The following is a 20,277-nucleotide window of genomic DNA, read 5'->3' as shown; positions in this document are numbered from 1 at the left end:
GAAATCTCAACTTTATTTATAATATATAAACTGGGGTTTTACATGTCAAAACAATTGATATAGCTGAGATAGAATTGGCCTCAAGAATTTGCTCCAATGCTGCCCTGGCCCTCCACCAAAACTGAACTGTCACTGCCACTGCTAATCTCTCTTGTGAATTATGGATGAATTCACCAAGGGGAGATGAGTGCTCGCCCAATCTCTCTAAATCACCTGAGGGTTTCCGTTCTTGAGCTACTGCTGAAGTAGAGAACCGGGTTCTCAAACCTCTCCACAAGAAGAAAATACATATCCAAGATGTCTCCAAATGATCTCCAAGCCTCCAGAGGCATCTTATTTTATTATTTTATTATTATTCTAGAAGCTCCTCCATGGGCTTTATCTTAAGTGACCCTTTAATTTTCTTTTATTTCACTTAAGTCACTTTTGGCCCATTTCCTCCAGTTAATTATTTTTCCTTAATTAAATGACTAATTAAAGTCATTTTTAATTAAGGAAAATGGTAAATCTCCCACCATACTCTCTTTGGCCACTGGAAGTCACTTCTTAGCATCCCATTCTGTAGATCTTCTCGTTCCAGTTCTAACGAGCTATTACATTGAGGTGTTCCATCAATTAATCTCCTCGGAATGCCACCTCGAGCATAATTAATTAAGTTAGGCCCCATAATAATGCTAATTTTTGAAAGTTATCGAAATGCAACGATACGAAAGGAAAACTGTGTGCATGATGGAATATATCAAGTGAATGCCATCGGACCTCACAAAAACTCCTCAAAACCCCATGAAGCACCACCAGAAGACCCTGGGTCCGCTAATAAAGTAAATCTGCACCTGTGACCTGTCTGCCCCACCCTTGAAAGTCCATCCTAACTATGCCATGAGGAACATCAAAAAAAGGGACATTACAGGTTGTCCCAACCACAAGGAAGAGGCGAAATTGGTTGAAAGCTACATTAGAAGATGCTAAAGGACATGAAGCTGCAAAAGGGTCCTCCAGGGAAAGTAAGAAACCGAAGAGATATTCTAGCTATGCTGCATATATGACAAAGTTAATTGAAGCCAAACCCTCTACATTCAAGGAAGCTGGGCATGAAGAGGTTTGGAAGAAAGCTCTGCAGGAAGAATATCAATCCATCATGAAGAATGGGGTTTGGGAGATCGTTCCTAGACCTAGTGACAAATCGGTTATCACATCGAAGTGGATCTATAAGACCAAACATGTTGTTGATGGAAGTATAGAAAAGTACAAACCAAGGTTTGTCGCAAGGGGTTTCTCTCAAAAGGAAGGTATTGACCATGAAGAAACCTTTGCACCTACAGCAAGGTACACTACCATTAGATTATTGATGTCATTGGCTACTACAATCGGTTGGAATATCCATCAAACGAATGTTAAGACCGCATTTCTAAATGGGACCATTGATGAGGAAGTGTACATCGAACAACCTAAAGGTTTTGAAGTAAATAGCAAGGACTCTCGTGTTTGCAGACTCAAGAAGGCCCTATATGGTTTAAAGCAAGCACCAAGGGCATGGTATGCAAGAATGGATGCATATCTACTTAGAATTAGGTTCGTGAAGAGTATTGTTGATCCGAAAAGGTCGTGAATAATGAGCCCATCATTATTCTACTATATGTGGATGATCTATTCATCACAGGTGTAGAACAAAGAATTCAAGAATGCAAGAAGATGTTGGCAGATGAATTTGAAATGAAGAATCTAGGGCTGAACACTACTACATAGGTCTAGATGTTTGGCAGAGACCTGGGGAGATATATTTGGGGCAAGGAAAGTACATCATCAAGTTATTGCAGAAATTTGGGATGATGGATTCCAGGTCGATGACAACTCCTATGATCACCAACCTCAAGAAGTTAAGGAGCTCTGACTCTAGTCTCGTGGATCCTACCTCATATCGATAGTTCATGGGTTCCCTGATGCATCTGGTAAATACTAGGCCAGATATATGTTTTGCAGTGAACCTTCCTAGTCATTTTCAGTTGGAGCCTCATCATGATCACAAGATAGTTGCCAAACATATATTGAGGTATCTTCGTGGCACTATACATCACTGCCTAAAGTATGATGGTAAGTAAGTCAAGCTAATTGGCTTCACAGACTTTGATTGGGTTGGCCGTGAGACAGATGGAAGGAACACTACTGGAGGATGTTTTAGTCTGGGAGCTGCTATGATCTCATTGATGAATAGGAAGCAAGATACCATTGCATTGAGTAGTGCTGAGGCAGAATATGTGGCTGCATGTAAAGTAGGAAAAGAGGTTGTTTGGTTAAGGAAGCTTCTGACAGATTTGTTCGAGAAGTATTTGGGTCCTACTATCATAAATTGTGACAATCAAAGTTGTATCAAGAGGTTTGGAGATCTTGTGTTCCATTCAAGGACGAAACATATCAATAATAAGTTCTACTTTATTAGGAACTTGGTGTAGGATGGGATCGTGAAGTTAGAGTATGTCCCGACAAATGAACAGGTAGCAGACATAATCACAAAGGCTCTTCCTTATAAGAAGTTCGAATATCTAAGGAATCTGTTGGGTTTGGTAGATATTGGAGATTGTATTAATGATAAGGAAATGAAAGAGATTTGTTGAGGCTTTGCGAGTGAAGCATTGCCTGGGAGACATCAGGTTGGCACTCTGTGTTGATGTCTGGATCCCGAAGTTGAAAAGGTGATGTTGGTTATTGAGCCCTGTTTTGGATACACACATGTATGTTTGGGTTGGTAGTTAACAAGTAAGCCTAATCATACCTAGAGGAGTTGAAAGCTTGAATCCACCTTAGGCCCACATGGATAGATTGCCCTGCTCAGGAATCTAGTCCATGACATTGCGGTGCCTAAATTGTTGAGTGACTGGTTGGATAGATTGCCCTGGTCAGGAATCTAGTCCATGGCATTGCGGTGCCTAAATTGTTGAGTGATTGGTTGGATAGATTGCCCTGGTCAGGAATCTAGTCCATGGCATTGCGGTGCCTAAAAGTTCTTCATGTTTTCATATAGTTTGAGATCTTCCATTGTATATGTACATTATGAATACCTCCCTAGTTAAGAGGGAGTGTTAGAAAATGTAACTATGTTTGGTCTTCAATAATGTACTTGAGTCATTATGTAATGTACTTGTCAAAAGAATAAAGAAAATAATTTTTATTATTGTAACAATGACTTATTAAAGCATGGGTTTCATGCTTGGGTCATCATTATATTAGTCAAAGTCCCCATTGTGGACTCCTAGGATTAATATTGAGTTTATAGAGTCATTGTACATTCGAAGAGACCCTTCTTGGCTTTCGAATCATGTAAAAAGGTTTTGTATCAAGTCAAATATGATTTATGTACCCTCCACATCATGTCAGCCTAGAAGAGATCAAGTTGGCCTAAGTACCCCTATTCGACCCACAAGAAGCCTATATATTCAAGGAGGTCGAAGTCATTTGGAGCATTTACTCTCAAGCAAGTTTGATATCTCAAGAAGAGATGGAGAAGTGCGAAGTCTATTGTCGGGAGGTGGAAAGAAGTGCGAGTTTGGGGAAGTCTTTAGAGAGGAATAAAATCGAACTTTTGGTGCCTCTCTCCCTCTGTTTCATGGTCTAGGTTGGGAGATTGAAGTCTCCTAAGATTTCGTTGTTGCCACAAGCTGCATATTGTCGGAAGTTGTTGCCTAGTCGAAGTTGCTGGAAGGGGTCGAAGTTGCTGAAAGGGGTCGAAGATCTGGGAAGCTGACATGCTGTGGAGGGAAAGTCTGGTCTTGGTCTAGGGTAAAGAGTCTCAAAGAATACTATTGAAAGCAAGAATTATCTTGATTGGGTTTTCACATCGAGGGGGGTTTTGCCCTGGCCTGTGCCTATATCTTGTGTCTCTTGTTTTTGTGATCTTCATACACATATAATATGGTAATTGCTTGATGAAAGATAAGATAATAAAGAAGTAAAAGAAGCTAACACACTCACAACTAATTATCAAGAAAGGAGAATCAAACCCTTATATAATATGTTTGATTTTCCAATAGGCTAGGGGACACATTAGATCTTATGCAGGATTGCAAGTGGTTTACATTTGGGGTTTGGTCTCCCTATACGGAGTCCTAATCCTCCAGCAGGCTACATTGGCACATGTAGGGTGAGAGTTGAAAACCATGGGCCTCCACAACAACAAATTGCACTACATCGATACCCACAACCATTCAGAGATTGTTTGTGGTTCACTTATTAGACGAGGAGGATGCACATGATCCATCATGCCCACCTGGCCCCAGATCTACACCAAACACTTGGCAGATGATCTAGGACTTACACGATGATGTGGCATCACCTACACCATCATTCTAGCCCTTGCAGACGATCTACAATATCTTTGATTTGTTTGGAGACCCATGAGGACACTTGTGTGCCCCCAAATGTCATTTGGAGCACCACAAGTTATTACAAGGGGGCCAACCCACTGTCCACTACTTTTGAGGGTCTTATTCTTCATTGTGGCACCCATGGACCCCATTAGGCATCTTAGAGGGCCCTACGACATGCATAAATTATTATTTGACCTCTTGAGAGACTTACTTTTTCATTTATGAGCTAGTTTGGTGGGCTTGTCACCAAAAGTTGTATTATTAACACATTATTTTCTTTTTGGGGCTTATGTAGGCCAAGAAGGCTAATTCGAACTCCTAAGTTGTGTATAAATAAGAGTGAGATGAGTTCATTTCTCATCATCGCTTTGGTTTGGATCACTTATCTCTCTTGAGATTTTTGCACTTTTCTAAGGATGAATTGGAGATTTATGGATGAGTTTTGATGTATGGCTATTGGTCTATCTTCTCTTGAAGCTTCTTTATTGTCAATTGTGAATGGCTGGATATACTCTATTACATGTAAGTATGTTCTTTTGATGTTATTCTTGTTTACTTTTGTCATATATGTTGGATTGGGATTTTCGTTGTTCTAGGGCATAATTGTTGCATGCATTTACTACTTAATATTGTAGAATTTGTCTCTATTATAGCATTTCCTTCAATGTATGGGCCATGTAATAGGAGCGAAATCTCCTAGGGGTAAAATTTGACCTTGACAAGCCATTTCTCTTGCACATTGAAGTATAAAAGTTGCAAGGTTGCTTCTCCTTGACCTAGAAGGCAAATAAAGTGATCTTGAAGGCCTCCTTGACTGGAAACCAAGAAATCCTATTCTTACTCAACATAGACTCCATTCTCCCAAGGATTAAAGCACTGATCTACTAAGGGTGGTCACTAAAATCCACATTTTCTCACATCCTTCCGGGACTAGCCACATTGGGGTACTTTGGCATCAATTTCCCACCAAGCTAGCCATCAAAAGAATTCAATCCACTAGGGTCTCCTGCACTGACCTTTCCTCTAGCTCTCCTCCAATTTTGAAGCCATTCCGATGGTGGAGTTGGGAGAAAACTTAAAATTCAAGCCCTAGCTTCGAGATCAATACTTGCCCTGCCATCCACAAGGCTAGTGCCTCATAGGGTCAAGACAACATCTTCAAGTGAAATTTTTCTCTTGATCCTTTCCCCCACGTTGTCTAGGGTAAGAATATCATTGGTTGCTTTATACCTTCCTCATATCCTAGACTGGGTCCACTTGGCCCTGTGTGGTCCCACTCCTTTAAAAGACCATTCTTCAAGAACCATCTAGGATACCAATTCTAACGAGGATTTTAGGAATTGGGGAACTCCTTTACATACCTATTCCCATAAACCTAACCCTCAAAAATCCTCTTCTTTTCCCTAGAAATACATAGTGCCTTGCTTAAAAAGCAAGCAAGCTCCATCCTTTCAAACTTTTATAGGAAAGGGTTTGACTCACTCATATCCATTGACTTATCATTCATTAGTGACTCCATATATATCGGGTCTCCTCCCATTGGTGAAATTCAGTAAATAGAAGGGAGCCTCAGCTGAGGTGACAGTGGGCTAAGTCCCCATTTGTTGCCCTTGGCCTAGCATTTGCCCTTTACAGACCCCCCTTAGGTCCCTTGCTAGTTCGAACAGTAACAGGCCTTTGTTGTAAAAATGCTTCTAGTATGTCTATAAATCCATGTAAAACATCTAGGTAAGCCTTTGATTCTTAGCAAAGAGTTTCACTCTAGGGAGTTTTTTTCTTCTGCTAATTATTTGTGTTTTTCAATTACAAGTAATTAGTAGAGTTTTTCTCCCACACATACCCCAAATCTAGAGTGGAGCTCAATCGAGCTCGATGGTAAGGTCTTAGGTGAGTCTTATTGTTATCAAGCCTATGTATATTATCATACTAGATCATCTATCAAGTGTCGCAGAATTTGGTTATGTCTAGAGGTTTATTTTTAATTGTTAAATTTCCCCTTCTGATGGGATGTCTATGTAATATTTGATGTAAAAAAGTGTTGTCTATAGAAGTTATAGGGGGTATGAGTACTTGATTTTACACCTCAACTCCTAAAATTTCTATCTAGACACACTTTGAGGGTGGAAAATACATGTAAACCCCTCTTGAGTCATTTATTTTATTTCCAGTAAAAAATGTCAAAATAATTAACTATAAATTTGTCAAAAAAATTAAAATGAGAGAAAATTAAATTCTCTCTAAGTGGAAAGATTATTAAAAATTGATGAGGACCTTTCCCAAAAAGCAATCCAGTCAAAAAATGAGAAAGGTCACATTTCCAAGGGAAAAAGTCCCACTCAAAAAATTCATTGGGCCAAAAATATAATTTCTCAAGGAAAATCCAATTTTTGGTCTAGGAGGTTATTTTGAATGAGAAGATTTCAAGAAAATATTTTTAAAGTAGTGTTTCTAGTATCCTATACCACTTCCCTTAATTTCCATTGTTTCATCTCCATTCTTCAGGTTAGTGATCATTGGTCATGGGGATTGGCACCTTCTCATCCTTGATTCTAAGTTGGAACATCTTGCCCGGGAGATTGATGTAGCTAAAAGAACTTAAAAACATAAGAAATCCAATCAAAGAAAAAAATAAAATGCAAAGGATGGTTGGGATATTTGACTAGTGTATGGGAAAAATCCTAGGATGAGCTCTACAACCCTCATTAGCCATCACTTAGTTCCTCGAGCACATACTGCGCTATCTATAAAAGGAACCCTTGTATTGTTGCAACCTTGATGAGAGAAAAAATGACTCATTAAGGGGTATTAAATGCTAAATTTAAAAAGTAAGCTTGGGCTCCTAAGTTATGCACCCAAATCAAATCATATCATAAAGAAAAAAGCACACCAGAGAGGTTGAAAGACTAGGCTAAGGAAAGGGGTAATTGATGTGTCCATGATTGCTCTCTCCTTACATCAAGATGTTGGACTACCATTAGCTGGTCATTTGGCCATGGCACCTTGCCCTAAAGTCATTCCCACTTTGTTGCCACCATTTTACACGCATCTATGGATAGATGGGCGAACTTGGACCTATCACTTCCCCTTGGGGGCTAGAAACACCTAGTAGGGTTATCCATCTAATCATCCCTAACACAAGGAGGTAACTTGTTTACAAGACTCAATCTAGTTATATATTTGAAGGTGAACTTTGTCTGAGGTATTATTGTGCCCCCAACATTAGGTATGTTCCACATTGATGCATATATGGTTATTGTACCTCATGATTGTTGATTTTCACTTGATCCTAGGAGGTTCTTGCAAGGTGGTTTCATCACAGCAGCAGAGGCCTCTTGAGATGATTGCTCTACTTTCTCAGCAACATTGTTGAGGTCGTTTTATCCATTCAAGAGAGAGAGTGATCTTGTTGATGCAACATTGCCTATCCAAAGCAGAGCATTGGGATACTTGATGACCCAACATGATGCTTGACACTCTGAGGTACCCCCAAATGTTAAAATGCTAAAATCCCATGAAGCCTAGTGTTGGTGATACTGATGATGTGCCCAAGGGACCTAGGATGCCACCAAGTTGGCCTTGATACTGTTGATGGGCATCACTTGTTCCAGAGCTCGAATGATGATGGTCATCCTTGAGCCCCAACACTTGGGTGACAGAGTGCCACATCAATCCTCTTACCCTTTAGAGGGTGATCTTGGACACTATGGAGATGACGTCTTAGTATGGAGGCACTTTGGAGGCATGCTCATGATCTAGGAGCTACATCTTGGAGTATGGAACACTCATTAGCCCAGATGATGCCTATTGGTGGAATTTAGAACTCATTGGAGGATGATTTCATTCTTGAGGAGGAATTTCTCCCACACGCGTGGGCATTTATGGCATTATTGTTATGTTTTTGAGCTATGAGGTTGGCTTGTAACATCTCTTTTGTGGAGCACTTAAACTAAACCTGTTAATAGGGCTTCTTAGTTGTATTATTATAAAAATGATAGGGATAGGTCTCATATAAAAAAAGCCTCCCCTCATTTCATTTGTTCTTCATCACACATTGAACTATTTTCCACTCTAAGAGAGTGCGAGCTAGTCTTTTTCGCTACTATGGGAAAGATGTGATCTTTGTTGGTGTGACCTTGTAGATGTGACTTTTGCATGGAGACATTGTTCTAGCATTGAAAGATGTGCATATTTTTAGAGAATTTCGTAAGTTTATTGTCTTATCATTAATATTTTGCATGTTGAATGCTTAATAAGGGGTTTCTATTATGCCAATACTAAACTATGGTTTTTTGCTTCATTATTGCATGTAAAATTGTTCTCTCCAAGCCCTATAGGAAACTCTTGACGTGCAAACCCTATATTTAATTTCTCCCCTCCCAAGGGAAATAGCTAGAATTTTAAAATTGGATGCACTAGGCACCCCATTTGTTAAAATTGGCAACTAGGGCCAAACTCCTTGTGGGTCACCTCATTTATGGTAGCTGATATTTTTCCTAGATTCCTCTTATTGAGAGGTGTAGGATTGATCTAAAGATCATCCGATTCTGACAAGTATTTATGGAGATATAAATTTATTTGTATTTACTTGACAAATTGTCAAGGTCGGCCAGCAGTTAAATGTGTGGCACACATGCCCAGTGAATCATATAAATACAAGAGAGGTTGATTCATTTTCTCATCATCTCATCTCCACATCTCTTCTCTCTCCTAGTCTCTTGGGTATGCATAGGAGGAAGAAGACTCTCTCACGTGGGAAGAAGAAAGAGGACACAGTTAGGGCAGCAAGCTGTGACGTGGAAGAAGGAGGACGCAGGAAGGTACAACAACACGTTTTGGGTGCTAGAGGACTGCATTGACCAGCGTATAGGCTCCCTTGACTGCGGATTTGTGTGGGGAGTCTCTCTCTTGCTAGTTGCAGTTCAGATCAGCCTTGTTGACCTTTGTTTGACCACTGTTTTGGGGCAGTGTTGACTGGTTAGGGCTGACTGCAGGAGCTGATATATTGATTATTGTTTTGACCATGCTTTGAGGACTGTTTTGGGCTACTACTTATTTTTGTTGAAGAGCGAGTTCTTCAATTTGACTAGAAGTCAATCCAGGGCTGTTTGACCAAGTTTGACTTTGCTGATATAGGGTTTGCTGCTGTGGATATAAAATTACAGAATTCTAATTTTGTACTATTTCTAGCCGCCACATCTTGTGTCTCTTGTCTTGGCTTGTTTTTTGTCGATCATTTAATGTTCTATCTGCACTTTACTTAATGTATATATGATTGCTAATATGTGGCTAATAAGAAGAAAAGAAGTAAATTGCTCTAAGCATAGAACATACCATAATTTAACATGGTATCAGAGCTGAGGTGAAAACAAAGCCCAAGCAAGAGCAAGAGCAAGAGCAATCACCGAAGGCTGTTGAAGCAATCTTAAAGAAGTCATGGGGTCCTCAACACACTTCCCCGCTAAAGACAAACTCCGTGAGAAGTCCGACTATCATGGATGGAAGATGTCTCTTGATCTAACATTGGAAGAGCAGGAAGTGTTGGACCATGTGAGAGGCAATATTGTTGCGCCACCATCAAATGCATCCGCTGCTACTAGAAGCAAGTGGAGCAAGGAAGAAGTCAAAGCAAGGAAGATCATCCGAGACTCTATCAACAAGTGCCTGGTGGCCTATGTTTCCGAGCTGACCACCTCCAAGGAAATCTACGATAGGCTGGTGAATTTATTTAAAGTTAATGATGCAAATCAAGTTTTGTTCCTTAGAAATAAGCTGAAGGAAATTAAGAAGGGCAAAGATAAGAGTATGCAAGCATATTTCTTAAGGATCATCGAGATCAAGAATGATCTTGTATCTATTGGGGAAGTCGTTCCTAACAGGGAAATGACACTCACAACTCTTGGAGGACTGCCACCTGAATGGTATATATTCAAGACTACTCTTCTCAACAATAATGTAATTCCTGGATTTGAGGAATTGATGGCAAGATGCATTCAAGAATAAACAAGGATGGAAGAGCAAGAAATGCCCGCACTTAAAGGCCATCCCTCTGCCTTTTCTTCTCATGCTAAAAGAATAAACAATTCTGGGGCTAAATGCAAAGGAAAGGCTGGACCAAAAGGTGGAAGAAAAGGTCGATGTTACAATTGCAACAAAATGGGCCACTATGCGAGGGAGTGCCCTGATAAAAGGGACTCACACCATGATGATGATCAAAATCACTCTCAAGGCAATCAAAGGAATGGCAGGCCCAATGGCAGAGGTAAAAGAAAAGTCGAAAATCAAGGAAGAGGACAACCCTTCAAAAAGGCAAGAAACTCCAGGTATGAATCTAACGTTGTTAAAAATAAGCAAGATGAATATTATCTACCAGTGGCCCTCTCTACTACTGCCCCCCCCGGACTCGCTGGGAAATTGGCTTATTGATAGTGGTGCCTCAAGGCACTTCACTGGTTATAAAGAAGCTCTCTCTAATCTGATAGATAAGGAGACCAACCTTAAAATTGTTCTTGGGGACAACTCAAAATATCCTGTGAAAGGCATAGGGAATGTCACTCTTCAATTGAATCAGGGAAATACAATTCATTTACAAGAAGTATTATAAGTACTTGATCTCAAAAAGAACCTGGTGTCCATTTCGGCAATGGAAGACAAAGGCTACAAGGTGGCCTTCATCGATGGCAAAGTACATGTATGGAAAAAGAACTTTAAAGATGTGTTCACTCTTGGGTTTCGAGTTGGTTCATTATATCAGGTCGGAGGAAGTCCGCTGGGTGTCATCTCTTGTGACACATCTCTTCAATCCGAACTATGGCATCAGAGGTTTGCTCACCTTCATTATAAAGCTCTACCCGATGTGAGAAAAATGGTGACCGGGATGCCCGAGTTCATATTAGAGCAAGAAGGTGTATGTTCAAGATGTGCCGAAGGACAGCTCAAAAGGGGACCATTCCCCTCAAGCAAAAGCAAGACCTCCAATATATTGCAGTTGGTTCACTCAGACATATCTGGTATGATGCCTGTGAACTCCTTGGGAGGATATTTATATTAACTCACTTTTACAAATGATTATTCTCACAAGAATTGGATATACTTCTTGAAAAACAAGGATGAAGTGTTCTCCTGGTTTTGTCACTTCAAAGCCTTGATCGAGAATCAAACCGAAAAGAAGATCAAGATCTTAAGGACTAATAATGGGACTGAGTATGAATCCAATGAGTTTCATGACTTTTGCAAAGAGGTTGGCATTAAGAGGGAGACTACTACACCATATACTCCTGAGTAGAATGTTGTGGCAGAAAGGAAGAATCATATGACTGTGAAAGTTGTCCGTGCTATGCTCCATGATCAAAGACTTCCGAAGTTTCTATGGGCCAAAGCTGCAAATACCGCTGTATATGTACAAAACTGATGCCTTCATCAAGCATTGAGTTCCAAGACTCCCGAAGAGATGTTCACTAGTAAGAAACTTGACATATCTCATTTTAGAATTTTTGGAAGTCTTGTATATTTTCATGTGCCGAAGGAGAAAAGGAATAAATTGGGTGCATTTGGAAAGAAAGGAATCGTCGTGGGCTATAGCAAAATACTAAGGGCTATAGAATCTATGTGGCTGGTCAAAGGAAAGTCGAGATTAGCCATGATGTCGCCTTTGACGAAGATATGGCTTTTAGCAAAGTTGACAATCTTCCTACTCTAAGGGGATCTAAAGAAGTTGACACCAGGGAACCGAAGGAAAAGGAAGATGAGACGCTGCCCGATGTGGAAGAACCTATGGATCCTATTGATTCCCCTCTGCAAGAGCCCTCCTCTTCTAGGAAGAGGCCTTCATGGCTTAGGGGGACACTTGATGATGTTGAAGGGCACGTTGCACCCAGGGGAACCTTCCGAGAAAGTTTTGGGTACCAGAGGACAAGTAGTTCCCTAAGGCTTTGATCTTTGGCCTAGGGAAAAGTGTCCAAATTAAATTTTTACTTTTCTCCTAAAGTGACTTTATAAGTGGTAAAGTCATTTTAATTTAAAAGTGACTTTATAAGTGGTAAAGTTATATTCTAATTTAAAGGTGACTTTATTAAAGTGAATGAAGATTAGAAAGTGAAAAAGTGACTATGGAAATAAAAGGCTAAGTGGGTGAGTTAAAAAATAGACAGTGAGAATTAAATGCACATTTATTCTCATCCCTAGATCTAAATGAATCTCAGCCATTAGATCTTAGGGTAACCCAAAAGGTCATTTAGAGAATAAAAGGAGAAGAGAAGAGGAAACGATCAATTCATTCTTTCATGAGCTTTTGAGAGAAAGAGAAGAGAGAGCAAGGAGAGAATTTTTGAGCAGTGAGGAAGTGAAGGAGAGCAGCAACAAAACATTTCAGCAAATCTGGGCAGCAACGTTTATTGGCACGCATCCCAAGGAAAAACCGTACAGCAAGAGAAAGGCATAGAAATCAAGGAAGAGGGGCAGCAAGTTCTGGGCACATTTTTCGAGGCTGACCGTACAACATTTAATGTTGTTTTATTGCTGTAAAAATTTATGTTTTCGCTGTTTGTTAATTGGCATGATTTTCGAGGTGGAGTTCAAGCACGGAAATCGAGATAAGTTGTAATTTGTGGTTGCTGGAATTTTTACTGTGTATTTTAGTTTCTCTGTAAAAGCATTTTTAGAAATAAAGAAGATCTCTCAAACTGGTTTTCCCCAAGAGTTGTAGGGGGTTTTTCCAGGGTCACATTGACCAAAAATCACTGTGTTATTTTCTGTGTGTGGTTGTCATAATTTTGCTATATTTTATTTCTGCAATTTCAGCAGTTGTGAAATCTCTAAATTTGTGTTTTCAGAAAAATATTATCATTTCCAGATTTTAGAATTTTTATCATGCTTGGATTTAAAACTAAATGCATGGAGTGATAAGGAAAACTGATAACCAGAGTGGGGGTTGAAATTTCTTCAACCAGGTATCAGGGATACTTGACCATCATGAGCACGATGATCCAAAATGAGCCTTCGTCATTCGCAGAAGCTGTCAAGCATCAAGTATGGAAGGATGCTATGACTAAGGAATATGAGTCCATCATGAAAAACGATGTCTGGGATGTGGTCCCTAGACTCCAGGACAAAGCAGTTGTCACTTCAAAATGGCTTTACAAGATAAAGCATGCAGTTGATGGAAGTGCGGAAAAGTATAAGGCTTGTTTTGTCGATCGTGGCTTCTCTCAAAAGGAAGGTATAGATTATAACAAGATATTTGCACCTGTTGCCCGATATACCACCATTCGCTCGATCATAGCCCTTGCTACTTCGCAAGGATGGAACCTACATCAAATGGATGTCAAGACTGCATTCTTGCATGGTTCGATCAAAGAGGAGGTCTATGTGGAGCAACCCGAAGAATTTGAGATTCATGATCGAGAATCTCATGTGTGTAGTTTGAAGAAGGACCTCTATGGGCTAAGGCAAGCACCCCGAGCGTGGTATGAGAGGATCGATAGCTACTTGATGAAGTTGGGATTCACTAGGAGTGAAGCCGACCCTAACCTTTATTTTAAGGTTGAAGATGACAATCCTCTCATATTGGTGTTGTACGTTGACGACCTCTTCCTAACAGGGGTAGACCCTCTCATTCACAAATGTAAGAGGGAGTTGGCTTTTGAGTTTGAGATGAAGGACCTAGGACTGATGCACTATTTCCTAAGACTAGAAGTCTAGCAGAAGCCAGGGAATATTTTCCTATCTCAAGGAAAATATGTGGTGAAGATATTGGAGAGATTCGGTATGGTGGATTACAAGCCCGTAACTACCCCAATGGAGCTTGACTTCAAGAATTTAAGCGGTAGTGTTGAAGGACCTGTTTTACAAAATGCTACCGAGTATCGTCAACTCGTCGGAGCATTGATGTTCTTGGTGAACTCCCATTCGGATATATGCTTTGCAGTCAACACGTTGAGTCAACATATGGTTGAGCCTCACCACACACATAGGATTGGTGCAAATAATCTGTTGAGATATCTTCGTGGCACAATCACTCATGGGTTGAGATACATTGTCAGAGATGTGAGACTACTTGGATATACCGATGCTGATTGGGCAGGCAGTGTGGTGGACCGAAAGAGCACTTCTGGGTGTTGTTTCTCTTTGGGATCTGCCTCGATATCCTGGATGAGCAGGAAGCAGAAGTCGGTGGCTTTGAGCACCGCCGAGGCAGAGTACATTGCTGCTAGTATGGCCTCTTGTGAGGCGGCCTGGTTGCGAAATCTCTTCAGTGAGTTGTTTGGATTTACATTGGATACCACCATGATCCTGTGTGACAACCAGAGCAGGATTTGCTTATCAGAGAATCCCATATTTCATGATCGCTCCAAGAATATCGATATCCGGTACCACTATATTCGGGATATGGTGCAGCGGGGAGCAATAAGGCTCCAACATATCGGTACAGATGAATAGGTCGCCGACATTTTGACAAAGCCCCTGGGAAAGGTCAAATTCTTGACTTTCCGAGAACGACTTGGTGTCATTCAGAGACCCTCTTATGAGGGTCGAGTATGATGTATTGAGCTCTGGGAGCTCTAGGGGGGTGCGGGGTACTTCTTGGAGCGACATGCGACCACAGGGTGACTCACCATCCCCTGGTGGTGCACTACGTACAGGGTGAAAGGTTCAACCTTCCCCTGTGACACCCCGTGGCGACTGTAGGACAGGATGATTAGTTCTCCTATGGGCCAGGATGATTAGTTCTCCGTGGCGATTGTAGGACAAGATGATTAGTTCTCGTGTGGGCTGGGATGATTAGTTCTCCGTGGCGAATGTGGAACAGGATGATTAGTTCTCCTGTGGCGACTATTGGACAGGATGATTCGTTCTCCTGTGGACAAGATGATTAGTTCTCCTGTCGAGGCATCCTACCCATGCAGTCTGGGACTCATGGGAAGTACCTCTCATCTGATCAATGAGTAGGGAAATGGGGTTAGGGACCATTAGTTGTACTATCGATGGACGCATCATTGTATCTACCGTATTCCCTATGCTAGGATGACCTCCATTGATCTGGGATCAATGATACTGATCTGGGATCAGTGAGAGTGGTATGACACACTCTGAGACTGACTTCAGGTCAGTGGAGGATGGTATGATACATCCTCGATCATTTCTTCTTCTTCATAGTTCGAGCAGAGCCAAGCTGTGCAGGGCAGTGCATTTGATGGCTGGGATAGTAGTGACGGTTAGACGGATTACAAATGGAGTTCTCCCTAGTTGAGAGGGAGTGTTAAAATTGGCAACTAGGGCCTAACTCCATGTGGGTCACCTCATTTATGGAAGCTGATATTTTTCCTAGATTCCTCTTGTCGAGAGGTGTAGGATTGATCTAAAGGTCATCCGATTCCGACAAGTATTTATGGAGATATGAATTTATTTGTATTTACTAGACAAATTGTCAAGGTCGGCTAGCAGTTAAATGTGTGCCACACATGCCCAGTAAATCATATAAATGCAAGAGAGGTTGATTCATTTTCTCATCATCTCATCTCCACATCTCTTCTCTCTCCTAGTCTCTTGGGTATGCATAGGTAGAATAAGACTCTCTCACGTGGGAAGAAGAAGAGGACGCAGTTAGGGCAGCAAGCTGTGACGTGGAAGAAAGAGGACGCAGGAAGGCACAGCAACACGTTTTGGGTTCTAGAGGAGCGTATAGGCTACCTTGACTGCGGATTTGTGTGGGGAGTCTCTCTCTTGCTAGTAGTAGTTCAGATCAGCCTTGTTGACCTCTGTTTGACCACTGTTTTGGGGCAGCGTTGATTGGTTAGGGCTGATTGTAGGAGCTGATATATTGACTGCTGTTTTGACCATGTTTTGAGGACTGTTTTGGGCTGCCACTTATTTTTGTTGAAGAGCGAGTTCTTCAATTTGACTGGAAGTCAATCCGGGGTTGTTTGACCAAGTTTGACTTTGCTGATCTAGGATTTGCTGCTGCTGATATAAAATTACAGAATTCTGATTTTGTACTATTTCTCTCTGTTAAACTATTGAAGGTAAAAGAATATTTGATCAAATGGTTTCCCTGCATTGGGGTTTGTCCCTGGCTAGCCGCCACATCTTGTGTCTCTTGTCTTGGCTTGTTTTTTGTCAATCGTTTAATGTTCTATTTGCACTTAATGTATATATGATTGCTAATCTGCGGCTAATAAGAAGAAAAGAAGTAAATTGCTCTAAGCATAGAACATACCATAATTTAACACCCTTAATCCTTCGTATTCCTTCCCTTGAATTTTTGCCCAAATGATTCCATTAAACCCTAGTAGGATAGGGCATTGATATAGAGTGTGTTGATCATCCATAAAAAACAATAAAATTTATTTCCTTTTTCTCTCTCCTAGATGGCTAGGGTAGCCACCAGGGTTTCTAGGGAAGATTTGTGAATAAAAGAGAACTTTGTGTGGATGTTTGTGGCTCAAAATTTAGGAATTGCATCTATAAATTGTTTAAAGGAAAAATCTAGCATGTTCATGGTCTATAGCAGCTAAGTAGGGATGATGTCACCCTCTTAATTGTTGTTTATGCATACCTAACAGCCATAGACATGATTCCCTGGTCTAAGTGTACTCTCTATTGGAAGATCATGGTCCTTTATAGTTGAATATCATTCTAAGATCTTTTCATGGGCTGTTATATGACATTGAAATTTTGAATACCTCTGTTAAATTTATTCAATTACCAAAATAACTCCTCAATTACTAAAAATTAAAATCCCTGGTATTTTAACATCTAGAAATATATGTAGCGGATATAAATTAGAGAGATCAATCACACATTGCAATAGCCATAATGTTGGACATTGGATAAACCAACACTCCCCGTGTATTTTGCGACATGGACTAACCGTCTCTTGTGGATCTTTATCTCTAGCGATGCAATCGTTGACTAACACCTGCAGGTTTTGGTCTAACGACAATCGTGATTCCCAACAAGTGGTATCAAAGCATAGGTCACGAGTTTGATACACACTCGGCTCGCATTGGGGGGGGGGGAGATTGTTGGACATTGGATAAACCAATGCTCGCCATGTGTTTCGCGACATGGACTAACCGCCTCTCATGAATCTTTATCTTTGGCGATGCGATCGTTGACTAACACCTGTGGGTTTTGGTCTAACGGCAATCGTGATTCCCAACAAATAATTCACCCACAACAATTCTCTGTCATTTATTAATTTGGAAAATCAGGGTTTCAACCCACAGAGAATTTACAAATAAAAATATAATTACTGGAACCTGCAACTCAGCCCCATTGAAATAATTCAACCCAAGGAAAATAGGCCAACTAAAAATCAATCTCTGAAGAAATTCAGCCCACCTCTCACCAGAAAATCAGCTTCTGCGCCTAGCTCTCACTTAGCCTTTGGGCACTCACAACTCAGCCCTTGCAAATTTGCCTCCCCAGCAACTGCGTTTCCTTCTCACTTCAGTCATTTGGCCTCTCCAATTCCTAGCAAATCGGCCTCCTGAAAAAACCTCGAAATTATCCTTGTATTATTCTTCCTTCTCCTTAGTCAAATTGAACCGCATGCTCTAGAGAATTCATTCTCTCCTTCTTTAGAAAATTGCTTTCCCAAAAATGTCGTAGTTGCCTCTCTCTCTTGTGTTCATGTGTCTTCACCTCTTCACTAGGATTCTTTTATAATTTTCATTAAGCCCAAATCCGTAAACCTAATCCCCCTTCTAGAAGTTCTTCGATTTCAATGGTTGAGATTATTTATAAGTCACTTATATAATTAAATTATTTATCCTTAGAAAATGACTTAATAGTCCAGAATAATTAATTGACTTTAATCATTGTACTTTTCCTAAGTTAGACTTAGGAAAGAAGACAAATCATTTACTCCACCAAGCAAGCACCTAAGGAGGCAATAAATCATATTCCACATGCTAAGACACCAAGCCTATGCAGAAGACCTTCCAAAGCTATCACAAGCTTCAACAATGTCATCATTGCAATCATCCAAGCACTAACTTATAGCACCCTATTTTCTGGTCTAAGCATAGAGTATTTGAACCTTAGTATAGAATACATAGGGCATCTTAGGCATTGTCGGTACTCTATCCAACAATAGACCTTTTAACTCATCACCTTGAACCATAGCATTAGAACATCATTAAAGGTGATTTAGAGAAGCCTCCCTTGTTGTTTAAATCCACTAAAAAGCAGGAGAAAGGTTGTTGAGATGACAGTGGCAACCCTTTCTCTTGCTTCCATAAGGTTTGGAATTGCCTAATGAGGCTTTGCACCCAGTCCTGCTAGATTTTGCGTTAATAGAGTCCAAGCTTTCATTTGTATCTCAATACCTCTTTAAGATGTAGCAGTTTCTTGCTCATCAAGGTTGGGACTTTCAACATTTCCTTTCTTTGGGTGAAGCATCTAATGCTTAAGGAACTAGGTGATGGGTGATGAGTGGGGTAGAGCTCAAGATAGGATTTTTCCCACATGCCAAATAATACCCCAACCATCTTTTGCAATTTACATTTTTCTTTTGTTATGGCTTTTTAACTCTCTTTTAGCTACATCAATCTTTGAGGCCAAATTTTCAGGCCGACTCAAAGATGCAGATGAAGGGTGCCAATCCTCGTGACCAATGATTACCAATCTGACGAATCGAGATGCATAATAAGGAGAGATGGAGAGTGGTAAATCAGATTATGTTGGACACACTACATCAATCAGTGCTTTACCAATACTTCCCTTCCTAAACCCTTAGCCCTCAGAGGTGGTTCCATTGGACTAGAGTGAAGTGTGGGAACAAGAATACAATCGAGATCAATCAATCATCCAGTTTTCTTCGTGATCCATATTGGTATGCCAATAACATTAAATGAAAGCACATGATTGCAAGAATGGTTTAAGTATCTGTCAATAGATCACCCACTTTTCTTCAAAAAGAAATGCAAGATGGGAGAGAGATCTGACTTAAGCAATAAGTGGAAAATCCTGGTATAATGTTACGTGTTAATCATCATAGGGCTGCCTGCTGGCTGGCTGTCCAAGGAGGAGAATGTTTTTTCTCCTCGGGGTACCCTCTTTTTGCTGGGTAACAGCGCCTTTATCTAATGACTCATAAGTACCATGCTATTGTGGTTCGTTATATGACAAAATTTGCAATATTGTGGAGATGGAATATGTGAAATCCTTTTGTGATATGTCAGAAAATAGCTGAACGGCCAGGGTTACTATATATCATATTCAGCTTATGACAGGATACTTTACAAATCTTTCATTGTATGTTGACATTAAGGTTTATTGTCACAGAATCTCATGATGATGGAAGTATTGTAATTGTCTTCAGCAATGCAAACTGTCTTTCGAATTTTAAAACAATGTAATTGGCAGACAAAAGTCAACCATATTTTGAACATAGAATTCCTGGAGAGAAGATTAGTGGTGACATAAGTAGGAATCAGGATATGTTTTTTGTAACTAGAAATGAAAAAATTAACTGTTTGACTTAATTCTGTTCAGATAATGGGGTTATCAACTATTTATTGAGAATTAACTCAGCATTATTATCAAAGATGAGAGGGGAGGCAAGGAAAGAATGTAATAAAAGCAGGCATATACAGTGCCAGGAATTTTTACTTTTAAAACAGACAACAACTATTAACAGGCTCAATTAAAACTTGTCCCATACAAAAAATAATTAACAGGCTCAATTCAAATTCACACGATGAGAATTACCTTGTGAAGTATATAGTCCTCTGGTGCTACTGTTTTAGAAAGAGGAATAACCCAGTTAATATCAAGAAAAAACAGATTATTGTAATATAAGCATGGCAGTGAATAACCATATAATCAGAGATAATGGTTGATTCTCACCATCGCCCAAAAGAGGTTCCGTGAAAGTTTTTCCAGATGCTCTGCAAGAATGAAACTAAGCAATGAG

At 40.2% G+C, this 20,277-nt stretch overlaps 1 protein-coding gene across 2 annotated transcripts in view; it reads right to left on the bottom strand.

Annotated features, from left to right (window-relative positions):
• The window catches only part of GALAK (galacturonic acid kinase), a 475,159-nt gene that overhangs the window by 98,809 nt on the left and 356,073 nt on the right, over positions 1 to 20,277 (bottom strand). For both annotated transcript variants that reach the window (XM_089419802.1, XM_089419801.1), the window contains exons 10-11: positions 20,211 to 20,251; positions 20,073 to 20,101 (exon numbers count right to left, since the gene is read on the bottom strand). In XM_089419802.1, coding sequence (XP_089275928.1) covers positions 20,073 to 20,101; positions 20,211 to 20,251 — 70 coding nt within the window. The remainder of the gene's footprint in view (positions 1 to 20,072; positions 20,102 to 20,210; positions 20,252 to 20,277) is intronic.

The sequence above is a fragment of the Pinus tabuliformis genome, chromosome 4_1 (assembly GCF_031772625.1).
Source record: "Pinus tabuliformis cultivar Carrire ecotype Pingquan chromosome 4_1, CPIR1, whole genome shotgun sequence".
NCBI classification, from domain to species: domain Eukaryota; kingdom Viridiplantae; phylum Streptophyta; class Pinopsida; order Pinales; family Pinaceae; genus Pinus; species Pinus tabuliformis.
This window is presented reverse-complemented; position numbering and strand designations above follow the sequence as displayed.